Source organism: Engraulis encrasicolus, chromosome 10 (assembly GCF_034702125.1).
Source record: "Engraulis encrasicolus isolate BLACKSEA-1 chromosome 10, IST_EnEncr_1.0, whole genome shotgun sequence".
In the NCBI taxonomy this organism is placed as follows: Eukaryota; Metazoa; Chordata; class Actinopteri; order Clupeiformes; family Engraulidae; genus Engraulis; species Engraulis encrasicolus.
In genome coordinates, this window is record NC_085866.1 from 6,727,313 (window position 1) to 6,749,278 (window position 21,966).

At 44.5% G+C, this 21,966-nt stretch overlaps 1 protein-coding gene across 2 annotated transcripts in view; it reads right to left on the reverse strand.

The window, feature by feature from the left end:
- Positions 1-1,860: 1,860 nt before the first annotated feature.
- Positions 1,861-21,966, reverse strand: part of lamb2l (laminin, beta 2-like) — a 121,954-nt gene continuing 101,848 nt past the window's right edge. For both annotated transcript variants that reach the window (XM_063207954.1, XM_063207955.1), the window contains exons 19-35: positions 21,422-21,614; positions 19,955-20,098; positions 17,870-18,104; positions 15,792-15,955; positions 14,609-14,833; positions 13,155-13,369; positions 12,276-12,372; positions 11,606-11,978; positions 10,324-10,508; positions 9,293-9,540; positions 8,171-8,386; positions 7,201-7,345; positions 6,341-6,548; positions 4,697-4,838; positions 4,179-4,355; positions 3,427-3,586; positions 1,861-3,294 (exon numbers count right to left, since the gene is read on the reverse strand). In XM_063207954.1, coding sequence (XP_063064024.1) covers positions 3,158-3,294; positions 3,427-3,586; positions 4,179-4,355; positions 4,697-4,838; positions 6,341-6,548; positions 7,201-7,345; positions 8,171-8,386; positions 9,293-9,540; positions 10,324-10,508; positions 11,606-11,978; positions 12,276-12,372; positions 13,155-13,369; positions 14,609-14,833; positions 15,792-15,955; positions 17,870-18,104; positions 19,955-20,098; positions 21,422-21,614 — 3,264 coding nt within the window. In that variant the 3' untranslated portion in view covers positions 1,861-3,157. The remainder of the gene's footprint in view (positions 3,295-3,426; positions 3,587-4,178; positions 4,356-4,696; positions 4,839-6,340; positions 6,549-7,200; positions 7,346-8,170; positions 8,387-9,292; positions 9,541-10,323; positions 10,509-11,605; positions 11,979-12,275; positions 12,373-13,154; positions 13,370-14,608; positions 14,834-15,791; positions 15,956-17,869; positions 18,105-19,954; positions 20,099-21,421; positions 21,615-21,966) is intronic.

The following is a 21,966-nucleotide window of genomic DNA, read 5'->3' on the forward strand; positions in this document are numbered from 1 at the left end:
GGTGTTTGAAAGAACTGAATTCGAATAATGTCAGAGGGTATCCAAAATGTGTTGGTTTATTTCTTTGTTTTCCAAAACCTTGGGTGAGAAATAAACAGTAGAAATACATCAATCAGAAATACATCATCTTAAGTTGTTTGCTGTGAACGGAATGTGTGTGTGTGTGACGTGTGTGTGTGTGTGTGTGTGCATGCGTGTGTGTGTGTGTGTGTGTGTGTGTGTGTGTGTGTGTGTGTGTGTGTGTGTGTGTGTGTGTGTGTGTGTGTGTGTGTGTGTGTGTGTGTGTGTGCGTGCGAAGTGCCTCAATGGTGGTCCATCCTTTTGGTCTCTCTTTTTGTTTCTTTTTCCTGCTGATTAAGACAAGGAATGCTCGCAGTACCAAACTTCAATTTAATCTCTCACATCATTGATTTACAGAATTACAAAAATTTGGATTCATGTCAATTTAACTCAATAATCATTTCTGTTTGTTTTTTTAATAACTTGGCTACGTTCATCAAGTGACTTAAAAAATAAGATTGATAATGGGTAAAAATAAAAAAATATATATAATCACCATAAAAATTACAACCATTCACCCCCCACCCCTTGGATCTCATAATATCTGAATTATTTCCAAAATAATCTCCATCTTATGTGCTGAATACATGCTGTAAAATAAGTCAGGTGTACACAAATCACGTAACATCATCACACTCATACAAAACCCATTCAGTTTGGCTAAGGCAAAACAAAACAAAAAAACTACTGTCATACTCCACATAAAAATAAAATCATGAGAGCATAACATCTTGTTTCAATCACTCATGCAGCCGACAAACAACTGTGTATTAGCTTAGTAAGATGCCCCTCCCAGCTAAGTTTTCTGGGGGTGTAAATAATAACCGAAATGTATCGATATATCGCAATATAATCTGATGATGGAATCAAATTGCATATCGAAAATAATCGAATCGCTGACCCCTGCCAAATGCCTAAGCTCCATAACATAATAGAATTGGAAAAGTAATTGGGAAAAAGTCGACTTGAATCATATTGTATCTTATCGTGGGGCATTCTTCAGTATCGAACATAATCGCATCGCATCGAATAATAAGATATCGATATTGAATCGTATCGTAATGGAGGCTGTGATTCATGCCCCTAATAATTTCCCAAATAAGTAGGTCCCTCCTCACCTATGTCCATAGCCACCCACTTTGTACTCCCTCCACCATCTCCCCCTCTCCTCCTTCCTCGTTGACACCACAGGTGAGATCGTATGGAGGCTACCTATGCAATTTCTCGTAGGAAAGGTGTTGTTTACCATTGCCCATGTCCGTTAATTGGGCGTTACGAATGTATCAGTTGGCATATACTACATAGCCCATACCCAATCGTATCAGTTGTATCTAACAAACAAACTATCCGTTGAATCTAACAAATCACAAACTGCGGTTTGTCATGTAGTACGCGTCCTGGCCTTTCCACCCTTCCCTGCACTCTGATTGGCTCCCTTGCTCAGGCTGAATGACAAAAGACCATCAAAGGTCGGCGTCTGCGCCTGCACTTAACACCCGTGTATTGCTTGGTGCGTGCACTCCCAAAAAGTAGTAATCACTCAAGATAATAGGGAAAAAGGAGGCGCAAACAAGACTTGTGTGAAAAAGTGTATTAAAGCCGAAATTTAACAACAGAAGTCTGAGGTACTGGAGAAACAGACGTTTCGGAGCTAGTCCATTCTCAATGTCTCCAGTCAAAACATTGAGAATGGACTAGGTCCGAAATGTCTGTTTCTCCAGCTAAGTTTCTCCGGCTTTATTACACTTTTTCACACAAGTCTTGTGTGCGCCTCCTTTTTTCCTATTATCTTGAGTGATTACTCCCTTGCTCAGGCCCCAATTTTGGTGGTGAATCCATGCAGATCGTAACGATCGTACAAAGCAGCATGGGATCTCCCAGGCTACCTCTCCTCTGTGCACTTGTCTGATTTGATAAGGCAGCAACAACGTAGTTAGTTTTTATTCACCTCTCCCATTGTACAGTACAGTGTCATTAAAAAGTGAAGAGGTGTTGCTGTTCAAATTGGCATTCAATCCTTAGAGGTAACAAAGTAAAATGAAACTGATGCTAATTAAGACATGAAGGTGTTTCAAGGTGACAAAAGAAACTATGTAAAAGTTGTTCATTTACGTAACAAGTTTTGTGGTTCAGAGACATACAATTGTACTCACAACACTGGATATTTTTCCAAGTGTCTAAAATATAAAAAAACGACCAGGAAAAAAACTGAAGTCCCTGGGTTTTTTCTTTTTCAGCTTTATACAAAAGGTTTCTCTCCTCGAAGCATTCCCAGTGTGCTCTTCAAGTGTGAATGGCAAATAAAGGTGTGAATGGTGATAATAAAAGAAAAAACTGCTTAAAAAAAGTCCAGAGCTGATATTGCCAAAGTAGTTTTCCCCATCGTCCAAGTCTTCAAAGCAGCTTATGGAGTGACATGAGCAGCATTCTGGTAAGCTTACATTATGGCAATAAAAATATATATAGCTATATAAGGGCCTGTTTATACATACCCAGGTATTTTGATAAACAAATATTTTTCTTCTTTACGTTTAAAAAATACTTTCGTTCATATCATAGGCAAATACGCAGGAATAGGCTGCTGAGAGCAGTCATAAATACGTTAAGCCTGTGCGTGGTAAGGAGAGTGCCATTAAAGTCTCCGTTTATCTCTGTTTACATACAAACGCTCAAAGGGAATTTAAAAAAAAATCTCGACTTTTGCCTGAGTTTTCTTGAAGCTTCGTTTATAGAGGGAAAATGAAGGGAAAGGTCTACGTTTATCGTAAATACCCACATATGTATAAACAGCCCCTAAGATAGGATTCTATGACTAGGTCAACAGTAAGACACGACAGTGGTTTTGACTGGTAACATTCTAGAGTCTTTTTTTTTTTTAAAGAGAGCCTTTCAATTCGTCACTATGGTCGCTTCCTCCAGCCGTCATGATGAAAGGCTTGATGACATCGCTTGACAGCAGGGAAACCTTGTTTCATCCACGGGAGGAAGGGCGAGAACCGAGGAACAAGACCAGAGGAAATGACTGGAGGAAGGTATTGAAATGCACCCCATGGCGAATGCGTGGTAGAGTGTGTGGAGGTGCTGATTGGCTCTCTCTCTAGACGCAGGTGGCCAATCGTTGTGCCTCCTCCCTGATGTGCTCCCTCACTTTGGTCACGTTGCTCTCCAGCTCCGACAGCTCCAGACGCTGGTCCTCCATCCTTTTCTTGTTCTTCTTAAACTTCTCCTCAAGCTCTGCACACATACACACACACACACAATTGAAAAGAATCATTGTAATGCCATGTAAGTAAGTATCTAGGTGGTCGTACTGAGTGTGCATTTTTTAGGTGTAGGATGCAAGAGCTGCATCAGGACAGAACGTACTCTTAAGTTTCTTGATGCCCTCTTTGGCTTTAGTGAGCAGGTCGTCGGCCTCCTTCTTCATGTCTTTGGCCCGCTGGTTGATGTTCCCCACGGCGCCACCTCCCAGAGACTCCACCTTCTTCGTCAGCTCATCGTACCGCTGCTCCGCCTCACTCAGACCCTGGGGGGGGAGTACAAGTTCAGAGGAGTAGATGTGTGCACATCAATGAGAGTAAATCCAGGTGAAAAAGAAATAAAGTCCGCGACACTGCTACTTTGCCTGATGAAGACCTAAAGGTCGAAACGTTGCACTCAATTAAATAATTCACAGTAGACAAGCAGTGTCACGGAATTCATTTCTTTTTCACCTGGGGGGGCAAAAGTAGCCTGTTTATCATCGACTGTCAAATTTCTTTGAGACTAAAGAGCACAACAATTAACCAGAGCCATAGGTGGAGAAGAGTTAAAGCGTTGCCATACGATCCCGCGTGAACTTCTGCCGATAAAACTGGCAGCAAAACTGACCATATAGGGTCAAATATGGCCGACCTCGTGGTCCCATTCAGTTTTGCATAGCCTTCACCGTGTTCCAGATGTGTCGTTCGTTTACACAGTACAGACCTCCTGTAGTCCATCGGTGGCCTGTCTGGCGATGTCTGCTATGGCCTTGGCACACGCGCACGCACACACGCATGCATGCACACACACACACACACACACACACACACACACACACACACACACACACACACTACACACTACACAGTACCCACCTCCTGTAGTCCGTCGGCGGCCTGTGTGGCGTTGTCTGCTATGGCCTTGGCCTGCGTGGCCATCTCCCAGTTGAGACTGCTCTTGTTCCTCAGGGCCTCAATCTCCTCCGTCAGGTTGGCCAGACGCATCATGGCGTCCATCTGCTTATCCTCCAGATCAGACAGCTTGTCCTCCACCTACAGTAGACACATGGCAACAGGAGAAGAAGGGAAGACAAAGAAGAAAGAACAAAGACAAAGAAAGAAAGAGAGAAAGAAATGTACTCAGAGAACAGCAAGATAAAGAAAGAAAGAAAAAACAAAGACAGAAAGAAAGAAAGAAACGAAAGAAAAGAAAGAAAGAGGATGAGGGAGAATATACAATGTAATTTACTCCAAGACCAGGTGCAATTCCTTCCAAAAGTATGTCCATTAGTGGTATATACACCTATACAGGGCTCTAAATTAACACAAGCCACGTTTTAGTTTCAGTTTAAAATGTTAATTTAGGGCCCTATATGTATATAAAACCCTCTTACCTTTGCGGTGGCTTCTCTGGTGCTGTTGAGGTTGGTCATGGCGGTCTGTGTGGCGTTCTTGGCTTCTTCAATGGCCTTCTCGGAGGCCTGCAGGCTCTTCTCCGCCTCACTGGTGGCATTCCTCACACCCTCAGCCCGATTCCTACAGACACATACAATTCATATTACATTCAACGCTAAATTTTGAAAAAAATAAAATTCACACAATTTTGGACTTAAGAAAGTTTTCAGGATTGTCTTATATTCGGGCCAATATATCTCCCCCATCCTTCTCCATGACTGAGGTACCCTGAGCATGGTACCATCCCGTCGCACTACTCCCTTGGGACGCCATTGAGGGCTGCCCCCTTGCAAGGGTGAGGCATAAATTCAATTTCGTTGTACGCAGTGTGCAGTGTTCACTTGTGTGCTGTGGAGTGCTGTGTCACAATGACAATGGGAGTTGGAGTTTCCCAGTTGGCCTTAAATAAATATATTATATATAAGGTACTACTATCGCTACTACTACTACTACTAATACTACTACTACTGTAGCACAACTGCTGCTGCTGCTGATAGTCAAGCGATAAGATACGATTTTTTTTGTGGCCCTGTACTGTGTTCCCTGTCACACTTGACGACCTGTGCTCTGTCTTACTTGACATCCTGTTCCCTGTCTTACTTGACATCCTGTGCCCTGTCGAGCAGCTCGCGGGCCTTCTGCAATTCCTGGGCGGTGTGGTTGCTACTATTACTACTACTACTACTTAGGGCTGCACAATTAATTGAAAATAATAGAAAATCGTGATAAAATTGTGATAAAATCGTGAAATCGAAGTTGTGATTTCAATCGTGATTTAATCGTGGCAATAGTGACCTACCTTTGAGAGCGTCCTGGAAGCCAGAACATAATGACAGGCTGGTGTTTCTGTCCAGAAATCTGTCCACCTAAGTTTCATGCTATTGCCTTTACATAATTATTACAATTCATTTTATTTTTGTTCATCCCGTATATAATTCATTCTTGGTTATATTTCATCTTGTTATAATTTTCCCAAAAATTGGCAAAAAATCTATATCCTGATTAATAATCGTGATTAGGATTTTGACCAAAATAATCGCGATTAGGATTTTTCCCATAATCGTGCAGCCCTACTGCAGTGTCAATCCCATTCGCTGACTCACGGTCATTTGGCATAGGTGCATTTACATCACACCTTGTGATGATCAGTGGTGCAAGATGACCTCCGTCACAGTTGCTACTATTACTACTACTACTACTACTATCAGATGAGATTTTCTCTTGCCCGTGTGTTCTTACTTGACGTGCTGTTTCCTGTCGAGCAGCCCTCGAGACTTCTGCAGCTCCTGGGTGGTGTTGTTGCTACTATTACTACTACTACTACATCTGCTACACTGTTATGACTAACGCGACTACTACTATTACAACATCTAATATTATAGCATATTTGCGGCTGTTGATGATCAAGCGATAAGGTGAGATGTGCTTTTGCCCCAGTACTGTGTCTCTTACTTGACGTGCTGTTTCCTGTCGAGCAGCCCTCAAGACTTCTGCAGCTCCTGGGCGGTGTGGTTGCTACTATTACTACTACTACTTCTACTATCAGATGAGATTTTCTTTTGCCCCTGTACTGTGTCTCTTACTTGACGTCCTGTGCCCTGTCGAGCAGCTCCCGGGCCTTCTGCAGCTCCTGGGCGGTGTGGTTGAAGACGCCCTCCACGTCGGTGAGGTTGGCGATGCTGTCTTTGATCTGGTGCACCAGGTCGTCCATGACGGTCTTGTTGACCGGCAGCGAGATGGACAGCACCTGCTGGGCCACCTTCTCAATGCTCTCGGGGTCAGCTCCCTCCTCTGCACAACACAACAAAGGGTTTAGCTCAGTTAAAACATGCCGTTATAAATTAGCTGCTACCAGAATGGCAATGTGTTGTGTCACAATTACAATGGGAGTTGGAGTTTCCCAGGTGGGCTTTCACTTTCTATTGCACCTTCTCAAGAGCATTGAGAAGGTGCAATAGAAAGTGAAAGCCCACCTATAGATTCAGCTCCCTCCTCTGCAACCACAGGGTCTAGCTCAGTTAGGACTGTATACACGGACATCATTTTATGTGTGGATGGTGGGGACATGTCCATACCACTCTTCAGATTAACCTAGCTCGTCCCCTACACTTTTTCACAAATATAATGCGAAAATAGCTAACCCGGGCAATTTGCCATTGTAATGTCCCTACCACTTTCCAAGCCAAACCTACACCCTTGGCTGGGTATGCTGTAAATAGTAAATGTCAAGGTTTATGTGCCAGTGAATAATTTTGCTTATCTGTAGTTATGTTTTTTCAACTAGAATGTAATAAAAAACTTGATAAAAAAGATGAACTAAGCTACAAAGGAGTTCAGTGTGCAATTGCAGGCACAGCATTGTATGAAAAAGTTTTGAAGTATGATATCCAACATGATATGATGATATATAATATGGTCTGGTATGATATGGTATATGTGATACCTGTCAAAAAGTCCCTGATCTTCTGAATGAAGTCCTTGAGGTTCTTGTTGTTCTTTTCGAAGACATCCTTCTTTTCCCTGGCCTTATCCAAAGTGTTCATGGCTTGGGTTTTCACATCTTGCGTCATACGTAAAACTTCATGAAGCTGTAGGCGTGATATCATAAATACAGAGTAAGTGATCTGTGACTTATTTAATTCATGTAAAAACACAAACACAAACACATCCCTGACACATGTCTTATGGCATAAAACCCTCCCAAACACAATGTACATACACACACAAACAAACAGAAATGGGGTATAATAAAACTGAAGTTGCCAGGTCCAGCACCACACCCGTGAATCTAGGGCTGGGCGATATGGAAAAAAAACTATATCACGATATGGATTACTTTATATCACGATAACAATATATATCACGATAACAATTACGTATGTTTTTAGTTATTCTCTTTATTTTCTCAAGTTTCTCCTGTTGCAAAACCACATTTCTTTAAAATTAGTCTTTTTATTCTAGGTTTTACAATTACATAAACGTAGAGCATGCATAGTGACAACATGAAATGTAATTAACTTATCTTGAATTGTATAAAATTGTATAAAATTGATTAAATTAGTTTATCACAATATAAACGATATAGGAGAAAGGGCATGATATACACTTTTATATCACGATAACGATATATATTGTCATATTGCCCAGCTCTACTTGAATCCCACCACACCTACTGTGTCTCATCCCAACTCGTCAATTTCTGACTCCCTTGGACTCAAAATGTGACGTGCACCTCTAAGGCGCCCCCTTGTGGCAGCGTAACTTCACTGACGGTTAGGGTTAGGGAAAGGTCTAGGTTTAGGCCACTTAGTCAACATGTGACGTGTGGCAGGTATGCCCTCGACGTCAAAAATTGCAGTCTGGTCAAAGGTAGTCAGAAATGGACAAGTTGAGATGAGACTGATCACACCTACCTTCTTAGACATGGTCTGCAGCTCCTCCCCCATGGCGGTCAGGTTAGCGGTAGCATCCTTGGCTCGTGTCAGCGCTCTGGTGGCCGCACTCACAGTACCGTTGCAGCCCGGACCTCCACACACCCGCTGGTTATCCTCGTCACGGCAACCTGCGCCCCCGCATGGACTGTCAGGGCAACTGCCGTTGGCACTGGCGTTACTATGGCCACCGCACACCTGGATGGGACCGCAGTTGAAAAGGGATAAAACACCCACAGGCAGTCAAACAGATCGAGGCATCAGTCAGTCTGATCAGTCAGTCAGATTTTGGTTGATGAAGATCTTTTCTTTGGCTGTGTGAAAAGCCTAATGATCACAGTAAAAAGACTAAAACTGGCTTAGCTGAGGACTGATACTAAATTAACTCTTGCACTTCTAATTCTAATAAGATCCCTCGGCCAGAGTGATCACAAGAAATTACTTAACCCAAGAGTCTATGTTAAAACCTCACTGTCACCAATAATTGTAATGATCAAGTCTTGATCTGCTCTCAGTGATGTCAAACCAAAGTGTTTGATGTAGTTGAGTCCTTTCAGTAGGCCTAAAGAGTGAAAGACCCCACCAGCATGCCCATCGGCACAAAGGCCTTATTGTAACGCCTATAGTATACCCTCACCTTGTTGAACCTTGTAAATGGGTTAACCTAGTTTACATGTAACTTAAAGGGACACTTGTGCAGGGTGCAGGGTGCAGGAAATGGTCAAAAAGGGTACTGCAACTATGCTGGTCATTGAAACTGGGCTGCCTATTGCCAAATTTGATCTTTACATGAACGTTTACTGAGTAATAAACAAATATTTCCTAGTATGATCCAAGTAGAGTCATTTTTGCAACTAAAAATGGCTATTTTCGGAAATTCAAAATGGCGGACCATGGAGAAGATCCCCCTTTTCATGTATGAAAAGTGCAATTTTTCCAGTCATAATGAATACTTAGGATTTGATGGTGGTGGTAAGTATTCATGAAAAAGGTAACATTAGTGAATGGGCAGCATGAATTCTTGAAATAAACAACAAAAAATCTCACACAGTGTCCCTTTAACCTAACTTACCTACTACCTTGCTGTACTGCCTATACCCTCACCTTGTTGCTGAGGTGCCGGACCTCGCGGTCCATGTGGTGGGCCTTGTCCTCCAGCTCGGAGAGGGACTTCTTGTGGGCCGTGGCCGAGCGCAGCAGGCGGTCCTTGTTCTTGTCCAGCAGCTGCTGGGTCTCGACGCGTGTGCGGTGGGACTGGCCCACGGGGCTCCCGGGACCCTGCACGGACGCGTTGCAGCGCCGCTCGGCATCCTGGGATTCCTGGTAGTAGCGCTTCACCTTCTCAAACTGATCTGGAGACAGAAACGTACAGAGAAGGTGGGGATGAATGTGTGGGCAAACAAATAAAACTGCCGTCCTCTCTCTCCCTCTTTTTGTGACAGTGAGTGTGTGACTGTGTGTCTGTGTGTGTGTGTGTGTCTGTGTATGTTTGTGTGTGTGTGTGTGTGTGCGTGCGTGCGTACGTGCGTGTGCGTGTGGAGCAAATTAAAGTCCTTAGTGGCGAACTTGCACAGATCACCTCAGTTACACCAGTCGTAGTCTGCGAATCCTCCGCTAAGGTAGTTGTCCAGTTACTTGCGGTAGCTGGCCAGGGTGGTGTTGATTGAATACAATGTTCCACCTCTAATTCATCCCACACACCACATTATGTTGTATTTTAAAGGTCTTTACAAATAAATATGACTTGAATTGACTTGAAAGTATATTAAAGCCAAAATTCAACAACAGCAGCAGCTTCTGTTGTTAAATTTCGGCTTTAATACACTTTTTCACACAAGCCTTGTGTGCGCCTCCTTTTTTCCTATTTTCTTGAGTGATTACTACTTTTTGGGAGTGCACTCACCAAGCAATACAAGGGTGTTAAGTGCAGGTGCAGACGCCGACCTTTGTTGGTCTTTTGTCGTTCATTGAATTGACTTGATACCTGTGAATCCTCCGCTGAGGTAGTTCTCCAGCTGCTGGCGGTAGCTGGCTAGCGTGGTGTTGAATAAAATGTTCCACCTCTAATTCATTCCACACACCACATTATGTTGTCTTTACAAATAAATATGACTTGAATTGACTTGATACTGTACCTGCGAATCCTCCGCTGAGGTAGTTCTCGAGCTGCTTGCGATAGCTGGCCAGGGTGGTGTTGAGGCTGGTGAGCTCCTCCTCCATGCTGGTCAGGTTCCTCCTCAGGTGCCGATCCTGCTCCTCCACCAGGTTCAGATCCCGCGTCGTGCCCATCAGACGCCCGTCTGTCAACGCGATCTCCGCCCTGCGGGACAAACAAACAAACAGGGGGCTTTATACAGTATTGCTGAATCCAACGGAGAGAGAGAGAGAGAGAGAGAGAGAGAGAGAGAGAGAGAGAGAGATGCTGTAGACACTTTTCAAAGAACAAAACCAAGTAAATAAGACCAATAACAAGCTCTAAATCAAACTATTATAGCTCAACCTAATCCTAACCCTTACCTGGACACTTAAGTGCAATGTAAGTACATCATGGTTATTGTTACAAAGTTTGTTACACTGCAGTTCTTTGTCTGGCTATACAATAATAGCAAATGTAATAGAGTTAATATTGAGTCAGTGTCTTTCATATTGGTCCATGTGGATTCAACTGAATAGGAAGGAAGTCCTGAATTATGGGTAGTCCATGAATCTTTTGGAGTGAGGAGTCCACACACTTGAACTCCTGTTTTATTGTTTTTTACTGATGAAGTCGAAACGTCATCATGAAGACTGATGAAATTGAAACATAATCCTGGCATGAAATTTAAAAAAAAAAATGTTTAAGTGTGCGGACTTCACCTTCAACTGAATCTAGTCCATGAATCTTACAGTAAGCTACATTCACATACAATACTCGCTTCTCGTTCTCGCCACTCGGTTGTACTCTACTCGCCAACTCGCTTTGCTAGAACACATAGACATTCTATTGACATACGTAATTCACTGAGCGAGTAACTAGTACCGAATAGTAGGGCTTGACACTGGCAAACCGGCCAAATGCTAGTAAAACTTGGCTGTGGCTGGTAACAATTTCAGTGTGACTAGCCAATTTGGCAGGTAGCTTATTCTATGGTATGACATATCAGAATAGTTTATATTCTGCACTTTGCCCCTTGTGTATCAATTGTCTGTTTTTAAGTTCAAGAAAAAGAAATGTAGAAACCCATGCACTCATCTTTTGCTTTAAGCACCTCATCTTCTGGGGTTAGATGTACAGCGTCATGACAAAAAACATCAAATTTGTGGCTAGTAGAATAGCTGAATGGCTAGTGACTCTGGAAAAACCACTAGCCACAGTGGCTGGCGAGCAAAAAAGTTAATGTCAAGCCCTGGTACCAATGTGTCTAAACGTAGCTTTACCTGAGGTCATCAATGGACTGTGCGATGGCGTGGTAGAGCCTCTCGCTGTCTCCGCCCCTCACCAGCTCTCGCACCCGCTCCAGCTTCCTCTCCAGCTCGAGGATGCGCGCGTCGCTCACCCCCGGCACCACGCCCGTCTCCAGGATCATCTTGACCTTGCTGCGAATGTAGTCAAGGTCGCGGCGCACCTGGCACACAATGTCGTCCCACAGCTGGAAGCAGGGGTGGCAGGGCACGCACTTGGGGAACGCCCCCGTGTAGCCACGGGCACACTCGTCGCACCGCTGCCCCGCCGCACCCTCCCTGCACTCGCACGCGCCCGTCACATGGTCACACTGGGCGGACTCGGAGCCCAGGGGGTGGCAGTTACACTCTGCAGAGAGGAAGGACATAGATAGTTAGATAGATAGATAGACAGATGTGTATGCTGCAGGAAAACTTAACCTACTTTTGGGATCAATAAAGCATCTCCACTTTATGTTACTTGACAGGTTGTGTCTTACCCAGCAATACAGAATGGAGGGGATTGCATACTTTCCAATCTGAAGCAACGGCAGAGGGTGGGACTAGGCCCGGAAATCGGACGAAAATAGCCAATTCCCATTCATGTCTATGGGAGACTTGAGCCAATGCATCTCATTGCTACCGGACTTGACAGGTTGAGTCTTACCTCTACACTCCACGCGTGGGTCACCCCAGTGCAGCTGCTCACACTCTGTGCACTGCTTTCCTCCAAAGCCAGGCTGACAGTGGCACTGGCCACTGAACTGAAAACAAAACAAAACAAACAATATATATATAAATACAATCTATATAAAACATAGTTGTCCTCTACATTATTACATACTTAACTGACTAATGAGTGTATACTGACTCACTGATGTTGAAACTTCTAATGGACAACTTTCTCTCTCTATTTCAGAGGCCAACCCAACATGGGCTATTGTGGGCTGACCGGTTCACTCATTAAGACACAGCCGCTGTTATATTCTGGCTGTTACCAGAATGACGAGGACCAATAGCAATGTTGTTATGATGTCATTGAGTGTTTTCAGCAATGATTGAATATGCCAGCAAGGCAGGCCCATCTGCACAAAGAGGCTCTCATATCATACAACATCATCCAACCTACCATGTTGTAGGGGTCGACCGATACGGGTTTTTTAATGGCCGATGCGATACCGGTTTTCTATTCATAACCCTTGGCCGATACCCGATTTCAGATACACGATATTTGGGGCCGATATGGGTTAAAAGAAAGGTTAAAAAATGACAAAGGAATGTTTATTTTTAACTTGAGACAATTTAACATTATCAAATTGAGGTAGAACTTGTAATATTTAAACACCCACTCTAACAATCAAGTAATGTCTAACAATCAAGTAATAAAAAAATAAAGTGTCTTGGTGCTTTTAAAAAAACCCGAATGACATAACATAATAAATATTGTGTATCGGCCAAAACCACACGCGTATCGGCCGATACCGATACACTTGAAAAATGCAAATATCGTCCCGATACCGATATATATATATCTGTCTATCCTTACCATGTTGCAGTGACTGCTGAGAGAGTGATGAGGGTGGCATCCGCACGGCTCGCAGCCCCACTCCATGCCAAAGTTCCAGTGGTTGGGGGCGCACTGGTCACAGTTGTGGCCCTCGATGTTGTGACGGCACGGGCACGCGCCTGTCTGGCGGTCACAGTGGCACAGGCCCTCGGTGCAGTACTCAGGACGCGTCCCCGCCGTCACACACGTGCAACCTGCAACACACACACAAAGTTTTCAGTTAAAGGTGGGGTTGCAGGTTAACCATTTTAAGAAAATGTACCATTATGACATCACGTTGGGGGTTCCGCAGGCTCATAGGAGTCTATGTAGAACCTTAGGCTGGCCGCACATTGGCTCCGACAGCATTGCGGCGCACTTTTGCTCCCGACAGAATTCGAACCCCCAAACCCAATTTCACACGAACATAGCATTGATAGTCAATGGGCGGCGCGACAAAATAGAACTTGTCTCTAATTGCTATCCGACATCGGCGAATGTCCGCGGACATCGGCGCCAATGTGCGGGGTTCTATTGAAAACAATCAAATCTAACTTTTGCTGAGCAGTGCGCAGCACTTTGTCGGAGCCTATGTGCCGAAGCCCTTAGAGTCCTGGGGGAGCTCCCCCAACGTGATGTCGTACCTGCAACTCCACCTTTAAACTGCACATTGGAGACTGGTTCAACGCAATTTCAAACTTCTCTGCTAACCCTGTTACATAGATTTTTGACAATAAAGTATACACTTGACTTGACACACAGTTATGTGTACATGTTATATTTTTCAAGTGAACGTTTTCGAGCTGTGCTCTTCATCAGACTTGAGTGGCTCAAAAACATTGGAAAATAAAACAAAAAGAAAAAACAGGAGAATGTGTGCGGACACTCTACCTTTATTTTCATAGCACACACAGCTGTACAACAATTAGTGCCAAGTGTACTACTCGAGATCGAGATTCTTTTTATTCTTCCCGATGGAAATGTGTCTTGGACATAGAGTACATAGCTGCTGCATATCACACAACACATGACAGCAAAAAAAACCCAAAACATAGACATAAAGTGCGATCATAGAGATGCATGAAGTGCATACTTAAAATGCATACCTAGTACGGCCTCCTACATGCATACTATACATAGGCACCTACATGGCAGGCTTGTACGAAATTCCGAATTGGATGAATTTGAATTCAAAGTAATGCCATAATATGAACACTAGGTGGTGGTGTTCTATGTACTCTCAATGGGTGGTGTAGCTTAAATTCAAAGAAATTCAAGGTAATGACACCACCTAGAGTTCGTATTATGGCATTACTTTGAATTCAAATTCATCCAATTCGGAATTTCGTACAAGCCTGCTACATGGCATTAAAAAGATGGCAGTGGTAACGACCTGAGTTCAATACAGTAGGTTCACAGACATTGGAATAAAAGAGAACTCATATTATACTCACGTCGGCAGTCCTGAGCCAGGGCGTTGCCGAAGTAGCCGTGCTTGCACTCGGAGCAGTCATAGCCGTGTGTGTTGTAGAGGCACTTGAGGCACTGGCCGGTGCGGGGGTCGCAGGCCTCGGGGTCCTGGGGGTCGATATTGCCGCTGCACTGGCATGGCCGGCACTCCCCGCCCGCGCGCTCAGGGTCGCCGAAGTAGCCAGGGGCGCAGCGGTCGCACCGTGAGCCTGAGACAGAGACAGAGGTCAGGGAGACAGTAAAGGAAAGAAGTATAAAAAAAATCTGGTAACAGAAACTCTCTAGTAGGTTTATTACTTTAGCCAAGGACGGTTATGTGATCGTCCGATTTGTGTGTTCATTCGTTAGTGGTGTCAACAATGATCGATTCGGCGATGCAGTCCAATGCGGGGCATGGACGATCCAGAATCGATCCGGCAAGTTCCAGAATCGATCCGGCAATTTTTTTAAGTTTCAATTACTTCCGTGGATATTTCGGGAGCAAGTGAATGTTAAATTAAATAAAAGTACTTCAAAGCATTGCAAGACTGATACAGACTGATACAGACTGATACAGAAAACAGCCAATAAATTGTTGCTCAGTATCTGACTACTTGTATTGCCTCATCATGACTGATTAAACATTTGCTTTGCTTTCAGTAGAAATGTAATGCATTGCAATGCATTGTAGAATTGAATCGGATCGGATCGGATCGGATCGCATAGAATCGAATCGAATCGCTACCTCCCGAATCGTGATCGAATCGGATCGTGAGGGCAGTGCCGATCCACACCACTATCATTCGTATGTTTGTTCGCGGTGCTGGTGAGTTTCTCTCCACCAGAGGGCGGAGGTGCATGCGCTCTCTCAACACATTTCTGCTTTTAACAATATGGCATCCATGAAAATCTGTAGCCTCACTGTTTCAGATACCACTGATGTGATTACATTTTTCTAATGTTAATCTTCCTAGCCAACTCCTCATTGAAACGAATCTGATATAATCTGGAGAGTGAGGGATGAGAGAGTGTAAGATTTGGCAACAGTCACACACGTGCCAATAAGGCATTTTTGAATTAGAATTTTACAGAGAAAAAAAAAGAGAGCGGGAGAGAGAGAGAGAGAGACAGAGAGAGAGAGGCAGAGGTATGTGTGGCATGAAGTGTACGTCATCTTTTCTTCCTCACCTGTGTATCCCTGTCTGCAGTTGCAGATGACCAGGTTGTTGGAGTGGTCGGCGTAGCAGGACTCTCCATTGGAATGCTGACTACCAGGGTTGCCGGGACACGGACACGGCCGACAGTGGTCTCCTGACCCCAACACGGGGTTGCCGTAGAAACCATTCACACACCTGTGGCAGAGGGGATAAGATCACCGTGACGATGAGTCAAGAGGGAAACAGAACCAAACCAAACATGTTCACGAATATGATACTTGGTTTTTGTTGTTTTTAAAAAATATTTTTTATGGCTTTTTTTGCATTTATTTCTGACAGAAGAGCGGAGGAGAGACAGAAAATGAGAGGGGAGAGAGAGATGGAGAAGGCTCGGCAAACGACCCTGGCCAGAACTGACCACTGGCCATCGATGCAGAAACCCAGTGCCCTACCGTTAGGCCATGGCAGGGCCATAATGCTTATTTTGGTAACACTTTATTTTAGGGATACATCTATTAGCACTAATACATACAATGTTAATGCCTGCATAAGTACCTTTTAAGGCATGTACTAAGCAAATGCTAAGGTCTACTAGGTCCTTACTAAGGTTAAATTGGGAATAAATCCCTTATTGTGCATGAACAAGACATTTGCGAATACATGCCTAACAAATGTTTGATTTTGCTTTGTGCATGCCTTACAAGCTACTTATACAGGGACATTGTATGTATTAGTGCTAATAGACATATCCCTAAAATAAAGTGGTACCCTTATTTTATTTTGTTCCAAATTTTGTAAATTGTTCGCCTGTAAAAATTATCCCTTAGTCAACTAACAGCTAAAGGACTATTGTCAGATTTAATTTGATATATTGCAAACATTAAATCTCTACTGCTTAAATCCACAGAAGTTGTAAAAATAGTTGATTTCCCATGTCCCTTCAAGCAAAAAATAGCGGTGTCAACAATAATCTATTCGACGATGCAATGCAATGCGGGCATGGGCGATCCAATTCAATGCGGCAAGTTCCAGAATCGATGTAGCAATTTTTTCAAGTTCAATTACTTCCGTGGATATTTCGGGAGCAAATGAATGTTAAATTAAATAAAAGCACTTCAAAGCATTGAAAACTGCAAGACTGATACAGAAAACAGCCAATAAATTGTTGCTCAGTATCTGACTACTTGTATCGCCTCATCATGACTGATGAAACATTTGCTTTGCTTTCAGTAGAAATGTAATGCATTGCGATGCATTGTAGAATCGAATCGAATCGAATCGAATCGAATTGCTACCTCCCAAATCGTAATTGAAGCAAATCGTGAGGGCAGTGCCAATGCACACCAGTAACAAAAAAACCTCCTCTTACTGTAGTATAACATGATATGAGGAAAGAATCAAACAGGTAACTGTACTTGGAACCACTAAGCCACCAAACGTGGCCTGTTTACTTCATTCAGCCTCGAGCCAACTCTGAACATGCATTACATTCACATACGTCCGTACGTAAGGTTCAGACGTCAAGTAACTTGTATGGTAGCTAACCGGGGTAAATTATCTACTCATACAACACTTGCCGTTCGCACTGGTATCCGTCGGTGTAGTGTAGTCTACCTCCATATATACTTTAAGCCTCCTCTTACCGTTCGCACTGGTATCCATCGGTGTAGTGTAGTCTACTTCCATATAATTTAAGCCTCCTCTTTACCGTTTGCACTGGTATCCGTCGGTAGGGCTGGGCAATATGACGATATATATCGTTATCGTGATATAAAAGTGTATATCGTGACCTATATCGTTTATATCGTAATAGTAATTTTATCAATTTTAAACAATCGAATATTATTTAATTACATTTCATGTTGTCACAATACACACTATAAGTTCATGTAGCTGTAAAAATAAGAATAAAAAGATCCATTTTAAAGAAAGGTTCTTTTGCGACATGAAAAAATAAAGAGCAAATAAAGAGAATAACTGAAAACGTATGTAATTGTGCTATATCGTGATATATATCGTTATCGTGATATAAAGTAATCCATATCGTGATATAGGTTTTTTTCCATATCGCCCAGCCCTATCCGTCGGTGTAGTCTACTCTCCTCTTACCGTTCGCACTGGTATCCATCGGTGTAGTCTCTGCACTGGATGCAGGCTCCAGTCTGGGGGTCGCAGGACTCAGTGTGTCCGTTGCACTGGCAGGGTCTGCAGTGGGGGAAGCCCCATTGGCCCGGCTGGCAGTCGGAGCACTGGCGTCCCATGGCCCCGTGGCGGCAGCGGCACTGCCCCGTCTGCGGGTCGCACTGCTGGTGGTCCAGGGAACCCTCCGCGTGGCACTCACACGCTGTGGGCAGAAATGAGTTTAGGGGGTGGGTAGTACTTATTTAGGTACAGGGTATTGGTTACAGGCCCTCCCTGTGGCACTCACAGGCTGGACAGAAATTAGTTAGGGGGTGGGTAGAGGTTATTCTAGTGCAGGGTATTGGTTACATGCCCTGGATCAATGTGAGGAAAGGTGCCTTGATCAAGGGCACTTCAGCCATGGGATGAAGGTGCTGGTAAGGGTGGGTAAAAAATTATTTAGGGTGCAGGGTATTAGTTACAGGCCCTGAAGGGAGAAGAATGAGTCGCTCATAAGAGCTGCAAACCCCCCGAAAATAAAGAAAACCTTAGACAAAGTGGGTAACAAATGTTTAGAGACTCAGGAGCCCATCATTCATCAGTGTTCCCAGTTCCAGTCCCTGGAGCAATGTGGGGTTAAACACCTTGATCAAGGACACCTCATCACCATGGATGAAGGCGCTGGGAAAGGTGGATTTGAATCTGCAACTCTCTGATCTAAGGCTGTCATCATGCTTTAGCGTATGTATCTCACGCTAGTGCATTCAGCGTGTCGGTGCGACGCATTTTGAAGTCAAAGCCTGCTCTTCAACGCAACGGTAAAGCACTTTCATGCACTTTTGACACGTGACGAGGTTTGCGCAGTTTTCCCGCCGTGTCGCCGATTTTGTTTTGTCACAGTGCATTTCTGTTACTAAACGCAAATATGTATTGCTGTGCCCTAACCAAAACCACCCCTAAACTTAACCTGTCATTTAAGCAATGTTGGTGCTGCTTTACTTTTGCCAAGAACAGCGAGATTAGGCGAATTTCTACCTAAATTGTGCCTAAACCAAAACCATCCCTAAACCTAACCTGTCACAGAGCATTGTGGAGCACGGTTTAACTTGGAAATGCGTATTGGAGACGCGCGATAGTGGGTTCAAATCAGCGTGTCCTAGATAAGCCTATGCATGATGACATGTTGCCAATCTCAGTGCTCTAATCATTGAACCATGGCAACCACAATGTGTGTAAATGGTAGGGGGCAGGGCAGGAATTTCGCGAGGGCCATCCCTCGTGCCCTTCACTTTGGCCTTGTGCCCTTAAAAAAGATATCAGCCATAAGGCCATAGTGACCTTGATGCCCTCTCTCATGCCTACTGGATTGAAATGCTTAAAAAGGCATGAAAGTGCATCTAAGAAACACATTTTTTTTTAAAAACACAAAAAAGCCAGCTTGATGAACAATGGTTACATTTCAATTTGACTGCTAGAAAAACAAATTTTTTAAATCAAATATAATTTATGGCCTTGGTGCCTTGGCTTTTGGCCTTAGTGCCCTTAAAAATTACAACTCAGAAGGTGAAGTGGCCTTGCCCCTAAAATAACCAAATTCCAAGCCTGGTAGGGGGTATGAGGAAATAACCATATTACACTTGCACAGGTGAGGCATACATGCAATTTCGTGTGTGCTGTGGAGTGCTGTATCACAATGACAATGGCAGTTGGAATTTCCCAGGTGAGCTTTCGCTTTAATTTTACACATCATCCAATATCGTACTTTATGACAAATGAAAAGTGCATATACTATGTGTTTAGACGCGCTCAACTTCTTGGGAAAAAATTAATGTCTTAAGGTGCGCGATAAAAGGTATCAACTGAAAGAAGAAAAATCCGAACTCACAAACTAAGTCTCATTACTTATTTATTACCACCATGTCCAAAAGCAAACACGTTTCGGCTATCAAGCCTTCATCAGTGCGTGGATAGTTTGAATCAGCTGTTTGGATATTTAACCTATGCCACACTACACTGACGCTTACAAGATTACAAAATGCTCTCATTACCATTGTGACATCAAAAGGGTCTCACCGGTGCATCCGTACGGTCCAAAGCCATAGGTCCCTGGAGCACACTGATCGCAGCGACGGCCAATCACGTTTGGTTTACACTGGCACTGCCCGCCCACTCGCTCACACTCACTGTTCAGAGAACCCTGAGGATCACAGTGACAGGCTGCAGGGAGAGAGAGAAAGGGAGAGGGGGGGGGGGTGTGTGAAGGGATGAATCCAGTGTGTGTGTGTGTGTGTGTGTGTGTGTGTGTGTGTGTGTGCACGCGCACATGCATGCATGCATGTGTATGTGTGTCTGTGTGTGCGTCTGTCTGCGTCGTGCATGCATGTGTGTGCGTGAGTGTGTGCGAGTGAGTGCGTGTGCGTGCATGTGCGTGAACGTGTGTGTGTGTGTGTGTGGTTGTGTGTGTGTGTGTGTGTGTGTGTGTGTGTGTGTGTGTGTGTGTGTGTGTGTGTGTGTGTGTGTGTGTGTGTGTGTGTGTGTGTGTGTGTGTGTGTGTGTGTGCATGCGTGTATATGCGTGTGTGTGTTATAGTTTTACTGTAATTCACTAAAGGGTTATGCTCTGTTTAGAGCCTCAACGCAGTTAGTTTTGATTTTTAGCTCCACGTCTGCGCTATCCGTTTCCGTCGCAACAGTAGGGGACAGCGAGATGATTGTTCAAACTGCCTTCAATACAAGACATGTCTGTTGTTTTGTAGCTACACAGACTCGACGACAATGAAAATGAAACATTAAATCTTTATGTCACGTGCGTTTTTGATCGCACTGGCAGCCACCGCGGTAGTTTGGATCAAAGAAGTGGCTCATTTGTCGAGGATAGGTTGCACGAAGCGGAATGTTTCCTCTGAAACACTGTTCAACTGTCCAAATATAACTTCAGCGTCGTAACTTGCAAGCACATGTGTTGTCTTTGGTTCGTGTAAATAAATGAAACGACAAAGCACGACGAAGGTTAAAACAAGGAAGTAGCTTGTTCACCAGGACAGAGCAGGCTGGTAGAGAGGACCAATCACAGCGTCTCTTGCTTCTGTCCCTGCGTCGCTTAACTGCGGGCAGTCACAATTTCAGGGGAGCACACCCAGTCACTGCGGAGGGGGGAAAAATAACTGCGCGGCTCACTGCATCACGACGCAGGGAAGTTGGTCTCGAGGCATAAATCACCCTTAAGTTCTCCGTTGTGCGTGTGTGTAAAGGTGTGTGTGTGTGTGTGTGTGTCTGTGTGTCTGTGTGCATGTGTCTTCTAGTTCTACTCTCTAACTCACGCAGGGCTCCATTGTGCAAGCAAGCGTGTGTGTGCCTGCATGCGTGCGTGTGTATTATAGTGTTACTCTACAACTTACGCAGGGCTACGCAGGGCTCCGTTGTGTGTGTGTGTGTGTGTGTGTGTGTGTGTGTGTGTGTGTGTGTGTGTCTGTGTGTGTGCGCATGTGTGCGCGTGTGTGTGTCGTGTGTGTGTGTGTAATAGTGTTCCTCTATAACTCACGCAGGGCCCCGTTGTGCATGATGTGTGAGATGGAGCAGATGAGCGTGGTGCACGTGTCGGCCAGGCGGGGCATGGGGGGGCTGAAGAAGGAGTCCACACACATGTAGCGCACCATGTCACTACGCCGCTGCTCAGCCACACCACCAGAGCCACTCAGACCCGGCAGCTCCTCATACTTAGGAATCAGAACCACCTGGGGGACGGAGAGAGAGAGGGAGAGAGAGAGAGGGGGATACAGAGGGAATGAGGGAGGGAGAGAGAGAGAGAGAGAGAGAGAGAGAGAGAGAGAGAGCGAAGGAGAGGGAGAGGGAGAGAGAGAGGGAGAGAGAGAGGGAGAGGGGGGGGGTAGAGAGAGAGAGAGAGGGGGGGGAGAGAGAGAGAGAGAGAGAGAAAGAGAGAGAGNGAGAGGGGGGGTGGGGAGAGATAGAGGAGGGAGAGGGAGAGAGGAAGAGAGAGAGAGAGAGAGAGAGAGAGAGAGAGAGAGAGAGAGAGAGAGAGAGAGAGAGAGCGAAGGAGAGGGAGAGAGAGAGGGAGAGACAGAGTGT